This window comes from Vigna unguiculata, chromosome 2 (assembly GCF_037176805.1).
Source record: "Vigna unguiculata cultivar grain cowpea cultivar isolate G323 ecotype 2 chromosome 2, ASM3717680v1, whole genome shotgun sequence".
Taxonomy (NCBI): Eukaryota; Viridiplantae; Streptophyta; class Magnoliopsida; order Fabales; family Fabaceae; genus Vigna; species Vigna unguiculata.
The window spans coordinates 35,913,513-35,938,017 of NC_140793.1; the positions used below are offsets into that span (position 1 = coordinate 35,913,513).

The 24,505-nt window shown below is 34.0% G+C and overlaps 5 protein-coding genes across 7 annotated transcripts; 3 read left to right on the forward strand and 2 right to left on the reverse strand.

The window, feature by feature from the left end:
• Nucleotides 1-771: 771 nt before the first annotated feature.
• On the reverse strand, nt 772-9,592 carry CYP97B3 (cytochrome P450, family 97, subfamily B, polypeptide 3). The gene is made up of 14 exons (XM_028059033.2): nt 9,397-9,592; nt 8,717-8,897; nt 8,299-8,406; nt 7,108-7,192; nt 5,596-5,834; nt 5,002-5,175; nt 4,832-4,879; nt 4,657-4,716; nt 4,412-4,498; nt 4,199-4,287; nt 3,759-3,850; nt 1,969-2,030; nt 1,364-1,513; nt 772-1,286 (listed from the first exon to the last, which is right to left on the reverse strand). The coding sequence occupies exons 1-14, from the start codon at nt 9,525-9,527 to the stop codon at nt 1,062-1,064; spliced, it is 1,731 nt and encodes a 576-aa protein (XP_027914834.1). The 5' UTR covers nt 9,528-9,592; the 3' UTR covers nt 772-1,061.
• A 3,381-nt stretch (nt 9,593-12,973) lies between these two features.
• LOC114171302 (Galactose-binding protein) lies at nt 12,974-15,590 on the forward strand. Of its 2 annotated transcripts, none has more exons than XM_028056425.2 (4): nt 12,974-13,222; nt 13,488-14,704; nt 14,777-14,862; nt 15,091-15,590. In XM_028056425.2, exons 1-4 carry the CDS (start codon nt 13,066-13,068, stop codon nt 15,323-15,325), a joined length of 1,695 nt encoding a protein of 564 aa, XP_027912226.1. In that variant the 5' UTR covers nt 12,974-13,065; the 3' UTR covers nt 15,326-15,590. The 2 variants fall into 2 exon arrangements, with proteins under 2 accessions (XP_027912226.1, XP_085524521.1); XM_085668395.1 differs by having other exon boundaries at nt 15,096-15,234.
• On the reverse strand, nt 15,587-17,973 carry LOC114174645 (SGNH hydrolase-type esterase superfamily protein). Its single transcript, XM_028059473.2, has 5 exons — nt 17,573-17,973; nt 17,294-17,421; nt 16,948-17,187; nt 16,103-16,358; nt 15,587-16,008 (listed from the first exon to the last, which is right to left on the reverse strand). Exons 1-5 carry the CDS (start codon nt 17,883-17,885, stop codon nt 15,776-15,778), a joined length of 1,170 nt encoding a protein of 389 aa, XP_027915274.1. The 5' UTR covers nt 17,886-17,973; the 3' UTR covers nt 15,587-15,775.
• Nucleotides 17,974-19,546: 1,573 nt separating this feature from the next.
• On the forward strand, nt 19,547-22,282 carry LOC114171306 (phosphatidylinositol 4-kinase gamma 4-like). Of its 2 annotated transcripts, XM_028056428.2 has the most exons (3): nt 19,550-19,705; nt 19,973-21,392; nt 21,528-22,282. In XM_028056428.2, the coding sequence occupies exons 2-3, from the start codon at nt 20,079-20,081 to the stop codon at nt 21,903-21,905; spliced, it is 1,692 nt and encodes a 563-aa protein (XP_027912229.1). In that variant the 5' UTR covers nt 19,550-19,705; nt 19,973-20,078; the 3' UTR covers nt 21,906-22,282. The 2 variants fall into 2 exon arrangements, with proteins under 2 accessions (XP_027912228.1, XP_027912229.1); XM_028056427.2 differs by having other exon boundaries at nt 19,547-21,392.
• A 1,305-nt stretch (nt 22,283-23,587) lies between these two features.
• LOC114171322 (uncharacterized) lies at nt 23,588-24,481 on the forward strand. Its single transcript, XM_028056437.2, has one exon. It carries the CDS (start codon nt 23,770-23,772, stop codon nt 24,382-24,384), a length of 615 nt encoding a protein of 204 aa, XP_027912238.1. The 5' UTR covers nt 23,588-23,769; the 3' UTR covers nt 24,385-24,481.
• The last annotated feature ends 24 nt before the right edge of the window (nt 24,482-24,505 follow it).

Consider the following 24,505-nt stretch of genomic DNA (forward strand, 5'->3'; position numbering starts at 1 on the left):
CTAACATACTTGAAATTCTTTTGGAAGCTTTTGTCTAGCAAAAAGTAGCTGTTAAAATAAGTCTAACAGTGTCAATTAAAAAAAGGAAAATGATAACCTTGTTGCTTATAATTAAGGATTAATTTTTATTTTTGTGTATATAAAAATTTCTGAAAATAATATTAGCTCATTAAACATATATCCTTTTCTGTAAAAATTACTCCGTACTTTGTTTTACCAAAAATACCATTAGTTAAAAAAAAGAAAAAAAGCTAAGTCTTCCTATTTAACAAATTAAAATAAGAAATAATGAATATTACCGTGCAATTACTCAAATTTTCTTTACTTATTTTAGATTAACTAACGTATTCGTGTTAAATTTTCGATAAATTAGCTGTTAGCGAGTTTGATTTTGACTGCATGAATACATCTGAAACGAGTCTAGTTTCTCTTATAATTTTTTTTATTATTTTTTACTAAATATTAAAAATACATTATTTTAATATTTTAAAGATATTTTTGATATATTTTAAAATTTTAAAATCAGTGATATCGATATATCATACAACAGAAAAATATAGTACATAAAAATCACTAGAAAATTCAAATTCATCCATGGCTAAAGTTTTCCATAAAAGTTATTTTAAAACAAATTGTTTCACGTACTAGAAAATTTAACGTTGATAATTATTTTCAACGGTTTTTCTATTCCCACGATGTCATTCTCAAGTTATCGTAAAACTTTCCGACAACTTTTTATGCGTGTTCTGACCAAAATTGGAAAAACTCAAATACTATTCAATCCCAAAAATATGGGTTCTTCTTCACTTGTGCATTAGAATTAGCAAATACCTTCACAAATTTCACAAATTTCATTCAAGCACAACTTTTTCAAGTTAATACATACCCTATCTGCTACGTAAAAACTTTTTCTTTTCTCAAAATGCTTTTCGGCATACTCCTCACAAAAATTATTTCTCAAATAACTTATTTCCTTACAAAACAGCTGAAATTATTTCAATTTCAGCTGTCCCAAATTCGATACATTATTCTGAATAAGAAAAATGTACACCATTTGTATGTCAATGTGAATCAGATCTCTTCTTCAATTTGCACCAGAGTCCGTTTTTGGTATGGATGGTTGCCCCAGTAACTAGTTCCACCGATTCAGGGGTCCCCTTCAGTTCCACGTCAAAATTCTGGAGCAGCATAGTCAACGCTACAGTGGACTCCATCAAAGCAAATTGGTCTCCGACACATTTTCGTGGTCCGCCACCAAAAGGCAAGAAGGCAAAATCCGATATAATCTGATCAGGTAAAAATTTGTTGTCACTGTTCAGGAATGAGACAACACAAAGGAAAATAAAAAGGAGCAGGAAGCAACCTCGTTCGGATACAAGGCTCCGGGACTTCGAGATGGATCAAAACCGGACCATCCTTCAATTTCTTCATTCTTGTTTTCCACTAGAAATCTCTCGGGTTCGAACTCATGAGGGCGATCCCAAAAGTATGGAGATCTGTGGAGATTATATACCTGGATTTACGAATATTTAAGCAGAAATAAAAATATCAAGATTTTAAATATATGAAGTGAAATTCTGCAAAAACAAAATAACCAGACTGAAGTGTTAGTGGTAAAATTATGAGTACTATTCATTTTTCTTTTTAGAACAAAAAGGCTAGTATGGATAGGTCATTGTAGGGGGAGAATAGGTTACTCCAATATTAAAAAACTATTAATGGCATGTCTTGGATCCCGAAGGCAATGCCCCCACCTACAGGATAGCCTATTTCCCCACGAAAAAGGTTACAAGCAAAAAACTGCCAGTGTGGGGAATTCCCACTCGGTGCACTTCTCTTGGTTGTTAAGAAACTGCAAATTAATTGTTCAATGAAGGGAACCTGTCATGAACGTTGGGAAATTCTAGTCCTTAAAATCCATGCGTTTGTTCATAAAAGAAACAAGGAGCCACGTATGTTTGTACTCACAGAAATGAAGAGATCGGTCCCGGCAGGAATTGCATAACCATCTTTGTCACCTTTGTACCCTCCTGGAAGCATCACAAAAGTTCATGGATATAAGCAAATGGAAACAAAAAATAAAAATTAACTAACAAAACTAACTAGACAAGAAAGAAACAGACACATTAGTCGAGTGTAGATCGTCGAAATATCAGTTACTGGAAACACAGATTCCTAGTAAGTAATCATTTACATTAGTTATTGAAGGTGATGCATAAGAAGTCTGTCTGACCTCCTTCATTGACCAAATATGTATATCTTTAAATCCAAATTAAGTTAATGCATACAGGTTAAAGACATTAATTAAAATGAATTGACACTAAAAAGGTACACTATGACCCAGTACAGGTTGTCATGTATGTTAAGATTATTGAGCTTTCTAATGATTACTCTAAAGATGATTTCTAATTCTAAATATCTCTGGACTAACATTACGTCGTAATGAAACTCAAGTTTAAAATTATTTCACCTCAATCTAAGGAAATCATTGTGTTTGTATTCCTTTATCCATCTTTATCACCTTCTACCAAGTGTCATTTTCTAATAATTATTTTAAAAGTAATATCTAAGAAGATTTATAATTTATATGGTCATGAAACTCTAATTTAAAACTATTAAATGTAACTAATATATGGTCCTTGACACATCTCTTTGTAATTGAAACACTTGCATATACATGCTCCTCCGTTGTAATAGATACACAGAATGTTATTTTGTATTCACCACATATCTCAACAAAAACTATTTGACCTTAATCTAAGGAAACTCATTCTCTTTGTATTCCTTTACCCATCTTTACTAAGCTTCTATTCTAGGTGTTCTTGATTCCTCCAGTTTTGGAAAGTAACCCCTTTTGTTCATTCATAAGGGAATCCTTATTTCAGTTTCTGATTCATAATCCATCAACAGATAGATCGACTTTAAAAGTCCGTTTTCGGGAGAGAAGAAGCAAATATCAAGCCCCTTATTGCATGTTAGTTTCTATTAGGGGAACGTTGTATCTGTTTACCTAGCTTTGAACTGTTTCAATCCAGCTAAATGTTTGATAAAAAAAGGGAAAGATGCTGTGGAATTGTGTTTTTGTGTCTAGAGTGTAGTCCATTTGGCAAGAGTGCAAGGCCAGAAATCTATCCCTCCTTATCCCTTTGTGGAATATGCTTGTTTTCTTCTGTCTACTTGTTCCAAAAGCATAGGAAACTGATTAGCTCTTTCGAATTGATGCATTTTCTGCATTTTTCTTATCGATTTTCAGAGGATTTCTGAGTTCTGGTTGTTCAGCAATGTATTCTTTTTTACTACAAATTACTTTCTATATCTCTGTAATTATTCTATATTATGTTATGTCATGCATGAGACTTGCAATCCATGTTTCCCGTGCTAATTAATTGGGTGAAGTATATCAACTATGAAGTCCAAACAGTGTACACGTTCACTCTTCAAGACTAATATTCCCTAAAACATTTTATAAACACCTAATCACTTGGAAAACCACACTAAACAACTGTTAAGAAGGAAGAACCAAACAATTAAATACTCCACTGAACATCTCACTCTACTCGACGTAGGATTCATGCACTCCATATTACCCAAGTTCCTATCAACATTCTATTATTTTCATGCCGTGTATTGATGGTTGGGATTTTAAACACATTAAGAAATTTAATATTAATTTAAAATTTCAGATACCAAGCAACAAAAACAATTAATGTAATTTGTTTCCGTTCCATCTTTATCAAGTAATTAGTAGCAATCAATACCTGGTAAAACGTCAGATTTGAGTGTTCGTCTAATCAGCAAAGGTGGTTGTGGGTATAAACGAAGAGCCTCAACAATAATCAATCTAATATACCTGAAAGCATACGATGTATTTAACAAACTATTTTACTCTTGTTGCTTAGTTGGAACAGTAGAATGTGATATTCCCCCAAAACACCCTACAGTGAACTCTGATATTCATTGCAAACCTTGCCTTGCAAGAAAGCTGATTGATTATAAAGCTCACATCATGAAAAAAACAATTGAAAGTAACTACTTGTTATGCTTGTCTTTCATGTAGATATGACATATCTGTTCCCTTTTTGTTAGACAACAAAACTATTGCCAATTTGTTATAACTTTAGTTAATCTTTCTGAATTAAATAATGGTCATCAAAGAGGTTCCAGTGAACATAAAGGTAAATATGAAATAAGAACCCACTGCAGTTTTTTAAGTGATTCATAAGTTGGCCTCTCTGTACCCAGCACCAAATCTACCTCTGCTTGAGCCTTCTTCATTTTACTAGGATTCTGTAACAAGGAAATTGGAAAAACAATAAGATGGTGTTGCAAAAACAGGAATGTCTGAAGAAAAGTCATGACAACCAACAATTGAAGTTATCGTGGCACATTCAGGTACGCTACACAAACATACTTGAGCTAGGAGGAAAACTGCCCACGTAAGAACTGCAGCCGTTGTTTCATGACCAGCAACAAGCATTGTCATTAAATCATCCCTCAACTGTCCAGACACAAAAAGAGTAAGAAGCACAGCCTACTTTGAACAACTACCTGAAATGAAATATATTGTCTACACAAGCAACTTTGCCGCTAATCCAAAGCATCCAAATTTCAGTCAGCATGGCTTTTGTAAGCATGTTGGGTTAGGATTAGATATACCTGACGATCATCAACATCAGCTCCCCGCATATCAACCAAGAAACGCAAAAGACTTGCATCCTGTAAACTCCTATATTAATAAACTCAGTGGTATTTGAAGAACTCCAAGTTTTCAGGTAAGTATTCTGATAGTTTAACATAAGCTATTAGCATTAAATCCATCAAGATAACACACCTTCAAATTTACGTAATCTCTCTGCTGCAATTTCTCAACATCTGTTTCCTGCAAATAGAATCATTTCAAGACCATGTCATGTACAGTCAAAATAATGTGACAGTCTAACAAAGAGACTGATTCCTGCAATCAATCATAATATTCAATCATGAAACTAAAGTATCACTAACCTGTCTGCTTTCTTTTGCATTTTTAATAAGTTCGTCCAGACACGCATTGATGATCTTTAGGTCATCATGAAACTTTCTTTGCCTTGGGACTATCCACCTTGCCAATGGAATTTTCCAATATGGAATGTAAAACGTGGATCTGTGTTCAGCTTCAAAAAGAGTGCCGTAGACTGCCTATAAGAGACTTAAGAGCAGAGAGTATGTGAATTCTCCTAACCAATGGTTAGAGAAGCAAATAAAAAATTATGGTCTTGACACCATTTTCCAATAAGACCTACAATCGAGACTTGCATTTCATCACAAACTATGATTAAATAAACAAGCAGTTTATTACTGACAAGATGAGAAGCTTTGCAGACATGTAAGGTGTGTTGTCTACTTATATTAATGATGAAAAGTCCTATTATTTTTTACCCGCACAAATCTCTCAACATGTAACACACTAGAGATTGAATTTAGATAAATAGTAAATAAATACTTAGCTAACCACTTTTAAGGAGGCAAAATATACGAAAGAAAATTGTCATGTCTACTTCCATTTACAATCAATCCAACATCGCTGTATACTTGGAATGCATAACCTTTCAGACAAACCTTAATAACAGGAGATTCTTTGGTGACAGAACCAAAGTCATAGTTGAACACACCAAGACCAATAATATCAAGAGCTAAACTAGAAAACTCTGCCTCAAGATCCAATTCAGCTGACTTAGGTCCACCATTACCATCTCCTTCGAGAAGCTTATTAACCTTCAATATTGTTCTTTCTGAACAAGCTGTGAATATTTTTACCATAGCTTCCAAGTAGGAGTTATGGAAAGCCGGAGCAATGACTGCATATTTTAGAAATACAAAGTGAAGAAAAAATTAATATTAGGTTAAATCATGAAATCCTTTAACATTATTACCACCACCGCAAAAACAACCTATAGAAACTATTGATGATTTAAAAGTTCTTCATACTAATAAGTTGTAACTGATTTCTTGTATTAATTTGGTTGATTACTGCAGTCCTTAAAAATTGGAATGATGAACTCCATTTATTGATTTGAAAATGATATTTGACAACACATTTGGGAGAACACATAGGCCCCGAAAGATGACTGTTTGAGGTTCTTCATTAGTTCTAATGGAAAACACTTCAAGACACTATCATAGAAGATCTATGATAACTATAAGTAACTTTTAAAAATTAAATATAGGTCAGGGAAATATCATTAGCAGTTCCAAATTAAAATGTTTATGGATATTTCATTAGATCTTTAGTAAAAGGTATTGCACTTTATTTACCTGGTCACAGACCCAGTAAAGAAAGACGGTTGTATTTGGCCCTCAACATCCAACATAAAACTTGATGTACTGAACATGGATGTTTAATCTAGTCTAGGACGTGCTTACCAAGGACACACAAAAGATTGTTCCTAATTGAATGCTTTTAGCGGATGATCTAATTTTGATTAGGGAATCAAAGGAAGCAATTAAATTTAGCACTTGAGCTTTAGATACAAGCTTTGGAAATAAAGGGTTTCCACTCAAGTAGGAATGAGGAAAAAATGAATTGCAACTTTTTTCAAGACAAGAGGAATATGACTTTAAAGTTTAAATTGAAGATGTCATAACACAAATATCTAGCAACGTCAACGTACCTAGCCAGCTCAAAGGAAAGTTTTATCACGCTATACATCCAATTATACTCCATAGGGTGAGTGTTGGACATTAAAGGGACAAGAGAAAATGGAGGATGAGAAATCTTCTATAAGATACAAAGATAAAATGGAAGAGAATACATCAGCTCAAAGAAGCATCCAAATCTCTTTTCAAATCTATCATTTGAAATTCCTAGAGTAAAAACAAGAAAACCATAAAGAGGCTACAAAAGCAAGCCTGTCTCATAAAATGTGCACTGGAATTGCTCTCGGAAGAGTAAAAAACCAAACTTAATGAAAAGAACCTAGTGTAGAAGCCGCTTTTAGTTTTTATACCTTCTACATCCTAAATCTTCATGAACAGAGAAAAAGATTTGTAAATTGTACAAAGGATCAGATGCAGAATCAAGGACATAAAAAGGGACGAAAATGACAAAGATATTAAATAAAGTTTGTACACCTCTTCTCCTTTGCTTCCAAGTATCCAGGTCTGCTGGTATGAGTCCTTTGCCCATTATTGGTTCTAGGATATCAGCAAGTACTCCCTAGTTTTTTAATTAGCAGAAATTAGAGACATTTTGAAGATGAAATTGAAGTAAAATAAAATAGACACAATTCAATGAAATAGGCACGTAGATTTGCCAGGAAACCAACATATCCAAGCTTACAATCTACGGCCAGAACATGTTTTACATTTAGCTATATTTTAGTGGGTAGCCCACTGGTCACGAAATATTTCACAAAGGAATACATTTACTTTAACAGGATTTAGTTACTGCATTTATTTATTATATTATTCTAAAAAATAACGTACCAATTTCCACTGTTACAAGGCTTCTCAACCTGTTCAGTAAGGACCATATGAACTTAGCCTATAAAGTTCAGAAGCATGCATAAAACTAATGAATGTTAAGCAGGGGATAGAGTTAATTATCCTGAAAAGTACATAAGCTTAGTGTCACTATCATAAAACTAATGATGGGTAAGCAGGGGAGGAGTTAATTAGCCTGTTAACTTCAGAAGCTCAATGTCACTTTCATAAAACTGATGAGGGTAAGCAGGGGAGGGGTTAATTAGCCTGTTAATTTCATAAGCTTAATTATCATTTTTCATAAAACTATGAGGGGTTAGCAAGGGAGGAGTTAAATTTATCATGAAGGTTCTTAGTTAGAAAGAGGGTACAGGGTAGAAGGAAGCCGAGGATAAAGAGTTATAGTTTTGATGCAGGAAACTGCAGTAGAAAACTCGAGAAGTCGGACAGTTTTTTACTAGATAAAATGTAGGTCAGTAAGAGTAAAACCACATTCTTCACAAATTAAATCCACTTTCATTTAGCTATCAAATATCACTGAAAATTTTTCCAGTGTTTTCTATTTCATATTTATCTCGTACATGTGAACATAAGATTAATTGAGGGTAAATATGCTGGGCACTGAACTCCGCTCTTCATTTCATTCCAGTTATTGGAATAGCCAAAAAAACATTTAGTCCTTTTTAGGTACAAACTTCATGAGTAAAAATCCAGAGAGGAATAATTCAATTAATACAAAGTTCACATTTTTCTTTTTCAAAGGATGTCACGGACAAACAATCTATATGAAAATGGACTGAACCAAGTGTAACAAAATTCAAGTGAGAGCTGAGACCATACCTTGTCATAAGAAAATGCATTTTCTCGCAGAATATGTCTAGCAACTATGGGATCTGATACAACAACAAATGCTTTTGGTCCAAAGGCAAGTTTATACACTCCGCCATGCTGTGCCAGGTTAAAAATAATATCCTCAGATGATAATTAAAATATGACAGACTGAGTAAAGGAAACTATGATGGAAAAAGTAAAACAAACAATTTGAGCCAATTTATGAACAAACTATATATTCTCTTGATTAACTATAGCTATAGGAGCGTTGAAGTAAAAATACTGACACCTGAAAGTCAAAAATTAAAACAAATACATCCAAAGATGAAAACAAAAATGATAAGCCAAAATGAAGAAAAAAATACCACATATACGACTTATGTAAAGCAGGACACGAGAAATTCATGATAGATAAAAAGGTAAGTACCTCCAAGAACCAATCATACAGTGAGAAAAAGAGAGGCCGATCAAACAGATCTGTTACAGCCCCTTCAGCTATGGGCATAGACCCTAAACTTCCACCACTTAAAAAGTCTGTAAGGAGGTTACTTGCATTGTCAAGGATATTTCTACTTGATTTCTTCTTATCCGTATTAATCGATTGGCATCTACATTCAACACAAACATGGCTTATACACAGAGTAATAACATATGATATGCTCCTACCAAGCTCGGAACATAAAATTAATACTAATAAAAGAAAAACTCAAACAAATTAAGACATTAGAAATTAATTTAGTTGCTAAACAGTTTAAACTTCCAAGTACTACTATCCGTGCTAGTTTCACATTCATTATTTACTCGAACAAAAGGAATCCGAAACAACTCATTGACATCTTACAGAAAGCGAAATCAATACACGAGCTAGGATAAGAGTATCTGAGTTTCATTTTAGTCGAAAATTAGGTAAACTTGGGTTGGAGTTCAAGTTGACGACTAGGCGACAGTGGATAAAACACTTGAATGAAAGTAATGAACTAGCATAATTATATATTTGTTGATTTCACAAGAAAAGGAGGTTAAAGCATGCATTCATGTATGAGCACTCGGACATGAAAAAGTAGCGAAGAAACAGAAATGGAGTAGGAGTTTTGGTTGCAGAAGAACCTGATTGAAGAAAATTGTTGGGAGTGAAGAGTGCGAAAATGAAGAGAAGAAGGGAAAAGAGATAATGGCTTAAAACAAGAATGAAACTTGGCGTCGGTGACGGTGGAGAGGGCTGGGGTGGTGGCGCTCATGGCGGAGCGTTGTTTACTGCGACTGTCTGAAGGAACCGTAAATGGAGAACACAATTGGTTCACACGCAGTCTATAATATAAACAAAAAGGTGTCTGTCCAGTACAAGAAAAAAAAAATCTCAATGGAAATTAATATTAAAAAATTATTTTATAATTAGTCAATTTCAAAATTTTAGACCAATTTAATTTTTCATCTTTTGAAATATATGAATTTAATTATTTTTAATTAAATTTTGTTAAGTTTATTTCACATGCATATTTTATAATAATATTTAACTTAATATTAAAATAAAAATGTGTCAAATAATATAAATAACTCAAATATAATTCTGAAATACGTACAAAACATTTAATAAATCTAACAAAATTTGATTAAAAAAACTAAATTTACGTATTTATCTATTGATCCAAAATATCAAAATAGATTAACTTTAAAATTTAGTGAGAGTTAAGAAATTAAAAACTTATTTAACTCAAAAATCAATTAATTTCACTTTTTTCTAAAATATTTTTTTACTTTTTATTTCATTGAGCAATAGTTTGGATTTCAATTTATTAGTTTCAAAAATTGAACTGTACTATTGATCCTGTAATATTTTACAATTAAGTAATTCTGGATGGCTGATATAACCATTATCTGATTTCTAAGGGAAGATGCAGGAGTGTTTGTAATTAATAATTATATTAATGATTTATTTCAATGAGTTATTGGTATATGTAATTAATAAATTTTAATATTTATTATAATTGAATATACAATAAATAAATTATAAATTTTTAATTGGAAAATATTAAATATGTTATTAATTTTTTAAAGGAACTGACATTAAGAACATAAATAGATCTAAACTGTAACTGATACAAATAAATTACATCAACCAGTTCCTTTATTTAGAATTCCGGGGAAGTGCAATTTAGTGTTTGTTATCCCTAAAAGAAATAGTAATACTGGTTATATAGGAAGAAAAAAAAAAGATAATTGCATGTCTAATTACTTTAAATTATGTTATTTTAGTTTTTAATTTTAAAACATAGTTTACAGATAAAATAAAAATTTGAAATATTTACTTATAAAACATAGTTTCCAATTAGTTTTTTTTTTTTTCAAGATTAGTGCATATCCATCCATGTCTCTAAAGTTAGTTCGGTTCAATCACTTCATCGAAGACCGGATCAGACGAACGATTTTTAATTTTTTAATCTGTTGTGCTTGTAACACGGTTGTAACAAAACCAATATTGGTGGATCACTATACCATAGACACGTACGGCTATAGAAGCTTCTAAGATATAGGATTCAAATCTATATATTAAAGTATGGATGAGGTTAATAGGTGTCCTTAGAATATTTAAAATATTAGTGAAGGATAATTAATAAGTATTAAATTTTATAAAGATTCTTAGTTAATTTTGATAACTAATAAGTATTTTTGTTCATAATTTTATTATATTTAAAGAATACAAATATTTTTAAATGTTATACGATTATATTTAATATTTTATTTGATATTTATCCATAAAAATTAAAAAAAATCAAATAATTATATTTTAATATTGTTAAAAATTAAAAAATAATTAAATTAATATAAAAACCTAAAAGTAGTGATAAATTTTTAAAGATAAAAAAAAAATTCCTTTTACTCTAATTTGATAATCTTTTATAACATCTATGTTAACTCAACAAATCTTTGTATTAGAAAAACAAACAATATTTCAATATCTGAAATTATTAATTATAAATACATAAATTTAGTATAAAAAAAATTAATTATTTAAACTTTTAGTAAAAATCTTAAAAATTTCAAATTGCTTATTTTGTATCTTAAAAATTTGAAGAACAATTTTATAAAATTTGTTATGTATATTTATATTATTTTAATTAGTGGACTTAATTGTTTTAGCTTTGAATGTAAAAAAAATAAAATTAATATACATTAATTATTCTTTAACTAGTGTCTTAAGACACCATAAATTATTATGAATTAATTAAATTAAAAACTAATATTTATTTACTCTAATTTATCTATAAATTAATTTAGACAAATATAATAACTTAAAAGTATTATCACTTAATATAAAAATGGATTTAATTCATCTATTTAATATTTAAAAAATGAAAAATTGCGATAATATATATATATATATATATATATATATTATATATATATAATTATAATAGAAATTTATACAATAAATTTTTAAGTTCGTGAGTATTTAAGAAAATTATACATATATATATATATATATATATATATATATATTATCAATAAAATGATAGTTAATTTTTTTGTTATTAGAAAAAGTTGATACACCTATATATGTTGTATGAATATTGATGTTAAGTATAGTATACATGGGCATTCATGAGGCATGACTGAACTTCATTTATAGTGGATCGGTCACTAATAAAATTGAAATTATTATTATCCGCAATGAAGATAAAATTCACTTAATTTCACAAATCTCAATATTCAAACTTAATTATCTTCTGAAATATCAGTAATAGAAACATCATTAATTAAATAAATGGTAAGCAATGGCATCATTAAACATAGAGTTATTAGAACCTGTAATCTGATCCGGCTTCACTCAATTCATCACGAGTTGATGTCAATCCAATCCGACTCATTATTAGCAAGTCAAAAAAATCCGAACTCAGTAAACGGGTTGGCTCATGAACTAATTTAATTACAAAAAAATACAAGTTTTTTTTTTTTCAATCAAAAGTAAATTCTAATTCTAATTAAAATCTAAATAAACTTCAATATAATCCAAATATAAATCAAAATCACAAAAATACAAATTATCTATGTGTTGACTAATGAAAAAAACCTAACCTCACCCAAATGCAAAGCCCAACTTAACAAAAAATAATTGTATGACCCTTTATTTGCGGGTTAGTTAGCCAACCCGGCTCACTACGGATTCAACCCGAGTGAGCCGGATTCTAGGTGATCCGGGTCAAAAATCAACCCATATTGAAATTTGTAAAAAAATTTCAACCCAACCCGAATCCGTGACGAGCCGGGTTGACTCGCGAGTTCTAATCCATTTTGACAACTCTAATTAAAAAAAAAAAGTTATTTATTTTGTTTATTTATATTTAAAATAAATGTATAGTTTTTATGAAACAGAAAGAACAATTAATTGTTCCCATTCTCCAATAAAAAAGCATTTAAATTAGTACGGTTAATGTCAGTTATACAAAATAAGAAGGAAGTGGAGCAAGTGACCCTGAAAATGGTTATGATTAGTAAAAATGATAGTTAAGTAGAGTAAATGAATTAATGAGGTATTAGGCATAGGAAATAAGAGAAGTGGAAAATTACTGAAAATAGAAGTTTTGTTAAGATGGTGCGGTTGAAGATAAAAGAGTAATTGTTGGGAGTGGCCGTTAAGTCCTATTTCTGCGCCTATTCTATTTAAGCGCTCAGTTTTTCACTCATTCTTTTCGCCACGCAAATTTGTTTTCTTTGTTCGTTTCTGATTTTTCTTCTGCACTGGCTTCCATCAATCGGTATTCAATCATCGATGAGCCGATGAGACTGAAACATGAAGAATCATCGTCACCCATCAAATTCCACACGTCAAGGAATCAATGCAGTACCAGCATTTTTGGCATCTCTTTCTCTTTCATTTTCTCCTTATGGTGCCTCCTCTTCTACATCAAGCTTCGCCTCGTTCATGGCACTGGAGGTAAAGGTCCACCCTTTTTCTCATCCTTATGCAACCATCGTATTTGATCTTCCTACGTTGCATGCCCATCAATATTTTTTTACGAGACATCAACATAATATGTTCTTCTTGGATGTTTTCTGTTGGAATTTCATTCATGGTGTTTTTGTTTTTTGTTATTGTTGATGTTGTTGTGCAATTACATATCTGGAATAATGATGATCATGTGCACGCGTACATATTCATGTGTGGCTCGCTGATCTTGCATGTGTTTTCACAATTGCAGCTATGTTAGAGTTAAATGAATCAGGTAGCTCCAACAATGTTAGTCAGAAACTTACAAAGCCCTTGTACTCACTTCCTGAAACAACTAGTATAGAACAAGTGTTTTTGCACGTTTTAGGAAATGGTAGTAATTTGGTGTGCAAAGTGCATCCTCCGCAAGAGGAAAATAAGCTGCAAGAAATATCTGATGGGAAACTCCAACCCCATTATGATGAATTCCAGAACATGACAGAAGGACAAGAAAAAACAAAGGGAATGGACTCAGCGCTTGTTAACATAACTCACAGGCTAGAATCTGATGGCTCTGTGTACAACTATGCCTCCGATTCCAAAGGTGCAAAGGTGGTGGCCCATAATAAGGAGGCCAAAGGGGCAACGAATATACTCGGTAAGGACCATGACAAGTACCTGAGAAACCCTTGCTCTGTTGAAGGGAAATTTGTTGTTATTGAGCTTTCAGAAGAGACCCTTGTTGATTCTGTGAAGATCGCGAACTTTGAGCATTATTCTTCCAACTTCAAGGAGTTTGAATTGGCTGGAAGTTTGAGTTATCCAACTGAAGAATGGAGCATTCTGGGAAAATTTGTTGCTGCCAATGTCAAGCATGCACAGGTCTTTAAACTGTCTGAGCCCAAGTGGGTGAGGTATTTGAAGTTGACCTTGCTGAGTCATTATGGATCTGAGTTTTACTGCACACTGAGTGTTGTAGAAGTTTATGGGATCAATGCAATAGAGCGAATGCTTAAGGATCTTATTGTGGCTTCTGTGGGATCTATTCCTGATAAGCCACCTGTGGATACTAACAGCGACACCCCTTCTCTGAAATCAGAAGATGGTCAAAATGATAAAAATGGAAAGAAAGTTGATACTAAGAATGATACCGTGGCTGCTGAGGTATCAAGCAATGATACCACTCGAGAATATGATGCAGAAGCGGCAAAAATGACAACGACCGCAAAATTGAATACAGATCCTGTATTAGAACTTAGACAACAGCTGAATGGTAGGGTGGCTGGTGACACTGTTCTGAAGATTTTGATGAAGAAAGTGAGGTCAGTAGAGGTTAACTTATCAGCCCTTGAGGATTACCTCAAAGAATTGAACAGAAGACAAGGAGCTAAAATACCGGATCTTGAGAAACAGTTGTCCAGATTATCAGAAAGTCTTGGACAAAGCAAGTCACAGATTAGAGATCTCTGGCACTGGAACACAAATTTGGTGGGTAACCCTATGCCGCAGTGCCTGTTTCATTCCTCTTTAAATTTCTCATCATGTCTTTTCTTTAACCAGGAAAAAGGAATATCTGAGGTTGAGTCTTGGAAAGATGCTGTCTCATCTCAGCTTAACGAATTAGCCAGAGAAAACAGCATGTTAAGGTTAGTGTAGTAGATCCTTTTGATAACTTTGATTAAAATCTATCTACTCCATCATGTTGTCTCATTGGAGAAGCTTGAAATCATCTCATTTTAGTCATTTCCAACCCTGCTTGCTCATTTTGTTGCCGCTAACATTGCATTTTGAAGTAGAAGATTGCTTTTACCACTGCTTGCTTTAGTGACTTTTCTCTCTTTTTCTGCGGTATGGTAATTGACATCTCATTTCAGATCAGATGTTAGAAAGATTGCAAGTAATCAAGCAAATATGGAAACCAAAGAACTTGCTGTGTTTGCAACGAGTCTTGTTTTTGTGTGCCTTGCAGTTCTCAAGATAGTTTCGATACACATGTTGACGTTTTCTGCATCATATAATGCGAATAAGGTGCTCCAGACAATTAGAGGATGGGTTACATTATTTGTATGCTGTAGTATAACAATATTCATTATCTTGTTTCATAGCTAGGCGTTCGCTTCTGCTGTATAGACTTGGATCATTGTAGAAACTTGTTCCATACATAGTACTGTTAAAAGTTGTCACGTAGTAAACCGTTTCTTGTTACTGCACTGCAGCATATAAAAGAAGTGATTCCAGATCCTAGCTTCACTTCCATAGGTTGCAATTGTGCAGTTAGATATTTAACTCTTTTCTTCAGTGGCTATTAAGGCCATTATTTGTTCGAACAGTCGAATAGATTTTTTATACATGACCAAGTTTTTGTCAGTGTTAATATTTGATATCCATTGTACATTTACAACGTTATATATACATACATATATATGTGTATATATGTATATGTATGTGTATATATGTATATGCCTAGTTGTCTTCAGTAACATGTGCAAAAAACTACCTACTTATACGTAGAGTCATCAAATACTTGTCTGCTAAAAGGAGTAAACTAACACCAGAATATCATTTTGCCATCTTAATAACCATGTCCTCCAAGTTGTTAGGGTAGCACATTTTAGTGTGGCGGCCATTCCATATATTGTCTGCCAGAATGGCATTCACTGCATCAGTTGGATGAAATTGATCCCACCAGATATGGTTGGAGGAGTTATTGCACGCCATTTCCGGTGATAAGCACATGATCCAGCCCTTGTACTTCCCCATTCCACAGCAGGCCTCAGTTGTGACGTTAAAGCCTAATTAGGGAACATAAAGCAGATGTGTGATGTTAAATGCTACAGAAATTGAAATTCATAAAAGACTGAGAGGTATAAAAACGAATACTAGTACCATAAAGTTCGTGATTCTTTAAAATATCCATGGAACCTTCAAACACGTCACAGAAGATGATATTGGCCTCAGGGAGCTCCGCAGCAAGATTTTCAACCATGTACCTTGTGAGGAAGTTAAACTCAACAGCCATGTCATTTATTTGCTCAACACATTCTCCATTTTCATTACCGTACTCCCACAGGTAGTGAGGGGCACAGCCAATTGGGGCAAGTCCCGTGATCACCACTTTCCTGACATTTAAGTTGTACAAGTTCTGTGTCATCAAGGATAACATATCAGATAGGTCAATTTCAGTTACTGTATGCAAAAGAGTCAAGAAAATTTTGAAATATGTATTAAAATTACATGAAATTTTGAACGTCTCATGTGCACAAAAACAAGTGTCGGGTTAATCACGCTATTATTCAGAACAAAAATTGTTGACTGAACTAGGTATGAACAATCCAGGTAAAACTGAAAAATTAACTAAAATTTAGTATTAAAAAACAGAAAGGTAAAGAGTTGGTACTACGACTGGGTTGAGGTAGGGTGAAGAATGAAATGAAAAATTGGTTTCGTAAGAAATGTATCATGACCTTATTTTCTATTTTCAATTACAAAACATAACATTTTAACATAAAGTAATGAATAAACTAAACTTCCCTATTTCTTAAAATTTAAATGGACTTGCTTTCTTTGGCGGTGACCATGGGCAAGTACAGACTTATGTATGTTTCACCATAGAAGTCCTGCATGTCTGACACGCGAACATGACACCAAAACAATGCATTCATGGATGAATATCATGATTTTTTTGAAGTATAATGAATGACTGAGAAGTTAAATTTAAGCACTGTTTTTACCTTTATCTCTTGCCAGAGTGAAGATGCCAAGAAGTGGTTGAAATGCCAGGGTAGGTACAAATTATCGACGTTGGATACATTGAGCAAATAGTAATGAATGTAGTCGTTGATTCCAATAGAAATATAAAAGACAGAATTGGATACGATATTGGTTGCAGCATCCTCGCCCATGCTCAAAATGAACTGCTGAAAAGTGTCTGTAAATTGCTGAATTTGCTGAGTGAGGGAGATATGCTGACCCTGAACCAATTTACACATTAGAATTTGAACTAATAACATCTTCTGAATTGCGTGATCATGATTAATCAGAAAGAACAAGAATCGTAGAAAATTGAATGAAACAAACCAATTCAGAGCCACTAGAGAGAATGATGCCAGCCCCTGCAGAAGCATAATTTACCCCATGAATCATATCATCCACTGCCCCTGTCTGCCCAAGATAACTTGGCACAAAGGGAAGCCCTAGACGCAGAGCTGATGCAAAAATTATCACAAATAAATCAATCTAATAACATTTAATTTTAAACCAGATATAACATTCAATAAGAATCAAGCACAACAAGGGGAAAATAAAACATGCGTGAATTAGAAGGCTGTGAGTGATAAAGAAAGGATCTTTGTTCACCAAGATAATCGACAGGGATCCTTCCGTTGGAGAATCTTCCGGTGGGTTGGTGGGTGTCGAAATCTCTTCCATAAGGAAGATGATCGGCACGTGCGAAGGTTCCAAGGAAATTGTTGGTTCCGCAATCGACGGAGGAGTCTCCGATGACGAACAACGCCGGCACCAGAGAAGAAGAAGGTGCAGTTGAGGGGCTGAGACTGAGTTGTTGCCGGAAAGGAGGATCTTGGAACGGGAACAGTGTTCTTGATTCTACAAAGGTAGAAGATAGTATTACAGTAGATACTAAAAAGTACACAATAACGTTCATACTCATTATCCTTCAATTTCCCATGCAGAGATCGAAATTTAAGCATTCAAACTCTCCAATGTTCTCTTATTTTGGCGGGTAACCATAATATATGTCAATCTCAATACACCCTTTATAAATCTCAGGCCCGCAAGGTAGCCCGCTACAATAATTAACCCGGCCCACACAACTTCTTCGGCCCATGAGTAGGGATGGCAGGTTGGACCCAACAAGTCAGTCCGTATTAAAAGAGATGGATTGAGTTGAAGATTTTAATTCGTCATCCCATTTTGATCCGTCTCGTCTATTCTGTCATGACTCGTTCATCCGTTTTAAAAAATTAAAATAAAATAAAAGTAATTAAAAAAAATAATTTTATATTATATTTTTTAAATATGTAAATATATAACAGTATTATAATTTAAATCATCAACACCTATAAATTAAATTTCAATTATTAGTTATAATTGAATAATTTAATATGTAAATTTAATAATTATTTTAATTTATCTAATTAAAAATATTAACTAATCAATTAAAAATTTTAAAAATATTTTATTTGATTAAATATGTCTTTAATAATAATTTATATATAAATATAATCAAATTTTAAAAATAAAAATTTTAAAAAATTAGAAACAAATTAAAAAGTTAAAAAAAAAAATAAAAAAAAAGAAAAAAAAGTGGATGGACTCAACTCAATACAGGACGGATTGTGATTGTTGATCCGTTTCTGTTTAACGAACCAGTCTGACCCAGCCCGTTTTTTACGAACCACGTATAGGCCGGACAGTCTAGACTGATCCGTTTTATCACCCCTATATGTAAGCAATGTGACATTTTTTTTCGGTAACATAGGGAAAAGGCATATACAAAGCAACAACGGGACTAAATAAATAATACAGAACAACATATTTTTATTCAAATTAATTAATAATTTACATAAAAAAAAAAGACAAAGATACACTGTATAACAGTATCTACATGACACGTGTGCAACGGTCCACCGACCATAACTGCTCCGCAAACTAAAAACACATTAAGGTCGGTGTTACCCCAAAGAGAATTATAATAATCAGATGCCATTTATTTTTCTGGTGCTGTTGTTGTGTAAGGAAAATCCATACTTTTTTAATCAAATTTCATAATAATTTTTCTATCTCTTTAAAAAAAATAAATGAATAAAATAAAAAATAATAATAAGACCGTTCATAGAGACCGAAAGTTTGGTTCATTTCAAATGGTTGATGATTGAGACATGGGGGCAGACCAGTGGGACCAAGGGCACATGAGTTGCAATGATCGATGCTACAGAGTAAAATTAATGAATACTTATTTATGTTACTAAATCACATTATTAGTGTACCTTAAACGGCACTATGAGTCATAATGCATGGTATCATGGAACACCAAGAAACATGATTTATTCCAATTATTTCAAACGCCAAAACACTTTTTACTTTACAAACTGCAAGCGATGAACGTGCTCAAACATGATTTATGGTATTGTATTTTTCAAATTTTCATACATTTAATATATAATTTTAATCGTTGGTATTAGTAAATGTTGAATTAATTAATGTGAGAAAAGTAAACAAAACGCTCCAGGTTACAAAATAGAGTGTGCAGTATCTAAAAATGTTCCGTGTCACAGGTGAAAAAATTTATAAAAGGCCAACGGTTAGAATACCGTTTTCTCCCTTTCTTTTGTTGTTGTTGGAAAGTGAGGAGTTTATTGGAGGAGATAACATAGGCGAAAAAATCGCCAGGAATTAGTTGAATCAATTCCTGGGTTTTCCATTTAAGTTCTCAGGCCTCTGACGTTGCTCCTTGATTCTTTCCCTCTGGTAAGAATCCACTCTCGATCGCTACCATTCATAATTCAACCTTTCCTACGAGAGATTCGTTCAGTGTCCATCACCCTAATTTGTTCATACATTTTATACGACAGACAGCACCTGAATTTCCTCGTAGGCATGGCGTTTTTTCCATAAAAAATACGTTTTTTCTCTTCTTTTTCGTTTTTTATTTTCATCTATTTGGGTCTTTTCGATCACTTTGATTGGAAGACCTTTTTTTTTTTTTTTCTTTCTTCTTCTTCTTCTTCGTTGTAGATGGGTTCCTTCCGCTAACGTTAGCGTTAACAACTCAAGCGAGAAGGACTTGAGTTTAGGGGAAAAGGTAAATAAACATAAACTGTTAAACCAACAACCTTGAAAGATGTCGGCTGATGTTGCTGTGAGACCGGCTCTGCAAGAATCGGTGCAATGGCAAGGGCATTGCCCCGGCGAATCTATCCTTATATATATAACCGTCGACGGTGCTGTGACGCCGATGCGTGTGTCGGAGTCTGATTCGATTGCTTCTGTGAAAATGAGGATTCAGACATGCCAAGGAATTCCGGGGAAAAAGCACAAGCTGGTCCATGATGGCAGAGAGCTTGCACGCAAGGATGCACTCATCAAGGACTACGGTGTCACTGCCAGCAATGTTCTTCACTTGGTTCTCCGTCTCTCTGACATGGTCTTCATTGTTGTGAGGACCACCGGTGGGAAGGAGTTTGAGTTTCAGATTGATCGACATAGAAATGTGGGGTACCTTAAGCAACGGATTAAGAAGAAGGGGAAAGATTTCATCGATCTCGAGGGTTGTCAAGATCTTTTCTGCGACGGAGAAGAGCTCCAAGACCAGAGCCTCTTCCGTGACTTCTGCAACGCTGATAATGGTGTGATTCATTTGGTAGCTCAGAAATCAGCAAAGGTTGATGCCAAACCGGTTCACAAGGATTTGGAGCTTTCGGTTGTTGCTGATGACTCGGATGTGGGGGGGAATCAGGTGACGCAAAAGACAGAACCACCAAGTGGAGATTTCTGGTTGGAACCAGCTTTTGTGAATCCTAATGTCAATTTTTTTCCTTTCCTTTGGGACATCATTGGCTCCACATTCAATGGTTTGAAACAAAGGAATCACCCTATCAGGTCCTCCGAGGGCTCTGGTGGGACTTACTTCATGCAGGATTCAACAGGTATGGAGTATGTTTCGGTTTTCAAGCCCATTGATGAGGAGCCAAATGCGGTGAATAACCCACAAGGCCTACCAGTTTCATCCAATGGTGAAGGTTTGAAAATAGGGACAAGGGTGGGAGAAGGAGCGATGAGAGAAGTTGCAGCATATATATTGGATCATCCAAGGTCTGGACCAAGGTTGGTGTCTGGAGAAGCAATAGGCTTTGCCGGGGTTCCCCCAACTGTTATGGTCCAGTGCTTACACCAACAATTTAACCATCCAGACGGGTTTGAGTGCTCCCCAAAGCATTCAAAGGTGGGTTCATTGCAGGCTTTCATGAAGAATGATGGTAACTGTGAGGACCTTGGTCCAAGGTATTTTTCTGTGGAGGAGGTGCATAAGATCACCGTGCTCGATCTCAGAATGGCTAATGCAGATAGACATGCTGGGAATATATTATTCAGGAAAGATTCTGATGGCCGCATCACCCTCATTCCCATTGATCATGGCTACTGTCTTCCAGAGAAAGTAAACATTCTTCATCTTTTCTTCACAGTTTCATTCCCCTCCTGCATTATTTTCATTCTCATATCTGATACAACATAATGTGTTTGATAGAAAAGAAAGAATCTTATAATGTTTGTTGTGTTGTGTGTGGTGCAGTTTGAGGATTGCACATTTGATTGGCTTTACTGGCCACAAGCACGACAACCTTATTCTCCTGACACAGTTCATTATATAAAATCTCTGAATGCTGAGAAAGATATAGAGCTTCTGAAATATTATGGGTGGGATGTTCCGGTAGAGTGTGCTCGAACACTCCGCATCTCCACAATATTATTGAAGAAAGGGGTTGAGAGAGGTCTCAGTCCCTATGACATTGGAAGCATTATGTGTAGGGAAAATATGAACAAGAAATCTGTAATCGAGGAGATTATTTGTGAAGCTCAGGAATCAATGGAACCTGGTATGGGGGAATCTGTGTTTCTTGAATTTGTCTCCCAGATCATGGATTCTCGCCTTGACAAGCTTTCAAAATAGACTCTCTCGGATTCATAGTTATATAATGTAATAACAATAAATATATTTGCATCATCATAACTGTGTATGCACTCCATATTTGGATGTGACTCGGGTGTTCTGGTCATATAGGTCTCAACTGAACCTCTTTCTCATCTCCTCTCATCCCTTTTTCACTACTTGTATTGACCTTTTGCAGAGGTTGAAGGGTCTCAATAACATGTATTCTATTCAAATTTCATATATTCTAGGTTTCTGCGAGGGTTAACAGAAGTTGCATGACTTGTGTACATAGTTGTAATATGTTAGCATATTTTACTTTTCAAAAATATGCTTCATTTTTGTCATATTTTAGTTATGAACCAGACATCCTACTGTCTGAAGTTGCCTTTGCCATATTTCCTCTGTCTAATTATTTATTTATTCTTTATGCTAAGTCTTTTCTTCTCTATCAACTTAAAAAACATCTTCTTTAGGTTTTCTACATTTATCTTTTTAATTTCTACTCATTTTGTTCAGTTCATACTATAGAGACACTATAATATTGAAAGCACTCGCTTGTCCTTCATAAAACATTTTATATTTTCGATTGGCAGTGCTTCATATTAACAACCATTAGTCATTTTCAGGATCTAAAAGAGAATTTTTCGAAATTGTGATTCAAAATTTGAAAACTTACATCTATTTAGAGAACACTTGTCGGTTCTTTTAAAAATCAAAGAAACTTCAAGAGTGGTGATTAAACCTTTTGCATCATGGGATATAATGGGATGGTCTAAATAATACTAATTGTTAATAGAGTGGTTAAAAATAATTGGATTACTAAGCTTAATTAAAACATCTGAATTGATTTTTATAAAGATTGAAGTGAAACTGAAACTGAATTATATTTGTGAGATTTAAAGAAAATGTGATTCAGAAACATAGATATTCAAAATTACATTACATACAAGTAAAACATAAACATATTTAATCACAGCGAGAGGCTCAATAACTGTAGTAATTAACTAACCTACATGTGTTTTGTCATTAGTTTATCTATGAAATTCATAACATAACATTTTAGATTATAAATTGTTTTTATATATAATCTTCTAAAGTATTTTTATAAATATTGTTTTATCAATTTTAATTGTATAAGTTCAATTTAAATTGAATTCTTCTAAAATAAATATTATCCATAATAATAATAATAATGGGTCATTAAGATAAAAAAAATATAGAAGTAAATTAATTACTACAAAATAATCACCTTCTCAAAAATGAAGTTGACAAAAAACTATGGGACCACTCTAACAAATCCCCCAAATCAAATATATGAATGACCCTAAGATCTGAATCGGCCACTCCATACATATAAATCAAATGAACCGATCCAATAACCTAGATTCGAATCAAATAATCAACCATAATCATTCACTTTCATGCTTACAAGTTACAGTAGGAATGGGACCAGATCTTTACCTCACTTGTTCATTCATGTCTGATAAAAATGGCCTTTGGTAATTCTTCTTCATAACCACTCCAAAAAGAAAACCATTGTTCATCTTCTTTTGATCACATTTGATGAGAAACTATCTCCCACTACTACCTGAGATCAATGTAATGAATAAACTTCTTCAAACCCAGAGAAAGTTAATAGACACTTTGTCATGTACTGAAACATGAGTGAGTTCATAAATTTAAAAAAATGAAGGGTCCACTGCAAGACAAAAAATTCCACGCAAATAGAATTGGATTGAAGGCAAAAAAACAAATAATCAAATAACCAGCATGAGCTATGGTCCTACCCACCTCTTCACACGCTGCAAATTTCTACACACACTCCATGTGATTCTGGCTTTTGTTTTGTTTTGTTTTGTTTTGTGTTGCTTTGATTTGGTGCATGCATCATCTTCATCACATCACTCAGATACTTCCTCTCTCTCCAAGTCCAACACCGAGAGCCATGGCGAAGCCCGAGAACCGCACGAACCTGGCGTCGTGTTTTGTGGCCACCATTTTCCTCATCTTCCTCCTCATCGTGGTGTTCCTCCTTTACTTCACGCTGTTCAAGCCTCAGGACCCCAAAATCGCCGTCAGCGCCGTCCAGATCCCTTCCTTCTCCGCCACTAACGGCACCGTCAACTTCACCTTCTCTCAGTACGCCTCCGTCCGCAACCCTAACCGTGGCACCTTCTCGCACTACGACAGCTCGCTCCAGCTTCTCTACCACGGCGCACAGGTCGGCTTCATGTTCGTCCCCGCCGGCAAGATCGCCGCCGGCAGGACTCAGTACATGGCCGCCACGTTCACCGTCCAGTCCTTCCCCTTAGGCCCCGGGCCCACCTTGGTGAACGGGCCCGGCAATGTGGGGCCCACTTTGGAAATGGAGTCGAAAATAGAGATGGCTGGGCGCGTGAGAGTGTTGCACCTTTTCAGTCACCACGTGGAGGCCAAAGCTGAGTGCAGGGTCGTCATCGCCCTCACCGATGGATCCGTGTTAGGCTTTCGTTGCTAATTGCTAATTTTTTCTTCTCATTTTGTTTTGTAACCGTAAAACTATTGTAACAGTAGGGTAATCACATTAGTATCAGGAGCTTCATTCATCTTCCAAATTTTACCTTGAACTTATTTTTTTC

Coding starts and splice junctions, on each gene's coding strand:
- CYP97B3 (XM_028059033.2), bottom strand. CDS start 9,527: ATGAGCGCCACCACCCCAGCCCTCTCCACCGTCACCGACGCCAAGTTT. Junction 8,898..9,396: donor CAACAATTTTCTTCAATCAG/GTTCTTCTGCAA, acceptor TGTTGAATGTAG/ATGCCAATCGATTAATACGG. Junction 4,717..4,831: donor GAGATTACGTAAATTTGAAG/GTGTGTTATCTT, acceptor AGGAGTTTACAG/GATGCAAGTCTTTTGCGTTT.
- LOC114171302 (XM_028056425.2), top strand. CDS start 13,066: ATGAGACTGAAACATGAAGAATCATCGTCACCCATCAAATTCCACACG. Junction 13,223..13,487: donor CCTCGTTCATGGCACTGGAG/GTAAAGGTCCAC, acceptor TCACAATTGCAG/CTATGTTAGAGTTAAATGAA. Junction 14,705..14,776: donor GGCACTGGAACACAAATTTG/GTGGGTAACCCT, acceptor TTCTTTAACCAG/GAAAAAGGAATATCTGAGGT.
- LOC114174645 (XM_028059473.2), bottom strand. CDS start 17,885: ATGAGTATGAACGTTATTGTGTACTTTTTAGTATCTACTGTAATACTA. Junction 17,422..17,572: donor GATCCCTGTCGATTATCTTG/GTGAACAAAGAT, acceptor TTTTTGCATCAG/CTCTGCGTCTAGGGCTTCCC. Junction 17,188..17,293: donor TCTCTAGTGGCTCTGAATTG/GTTTGTTTCATT, acceptor AAATTGGTTCAG/GGTCAGCATATCTCCCTCAC.
- LOC114171306 (XM_028056427.2), top strand. CDS start 20,079: ATGTCGGCTGATGTTGCTGTGAGACCGGCTCTGCAAGAATCGGTGCAA. Junction 21,393..21,527: donor GCTACTGTCTTCCAGAGAAA/GTAAACATTCTT, acceptor TGTGTGGTGCAG/TTTGAGGATTGCACATTTGA.
- LOC114171322 (XM_028056437.2), top strand. CDS start 23,770: ATGCATCATCTTCATCACATCACTCAGATACTTCCTCTCTCTCCAAGT.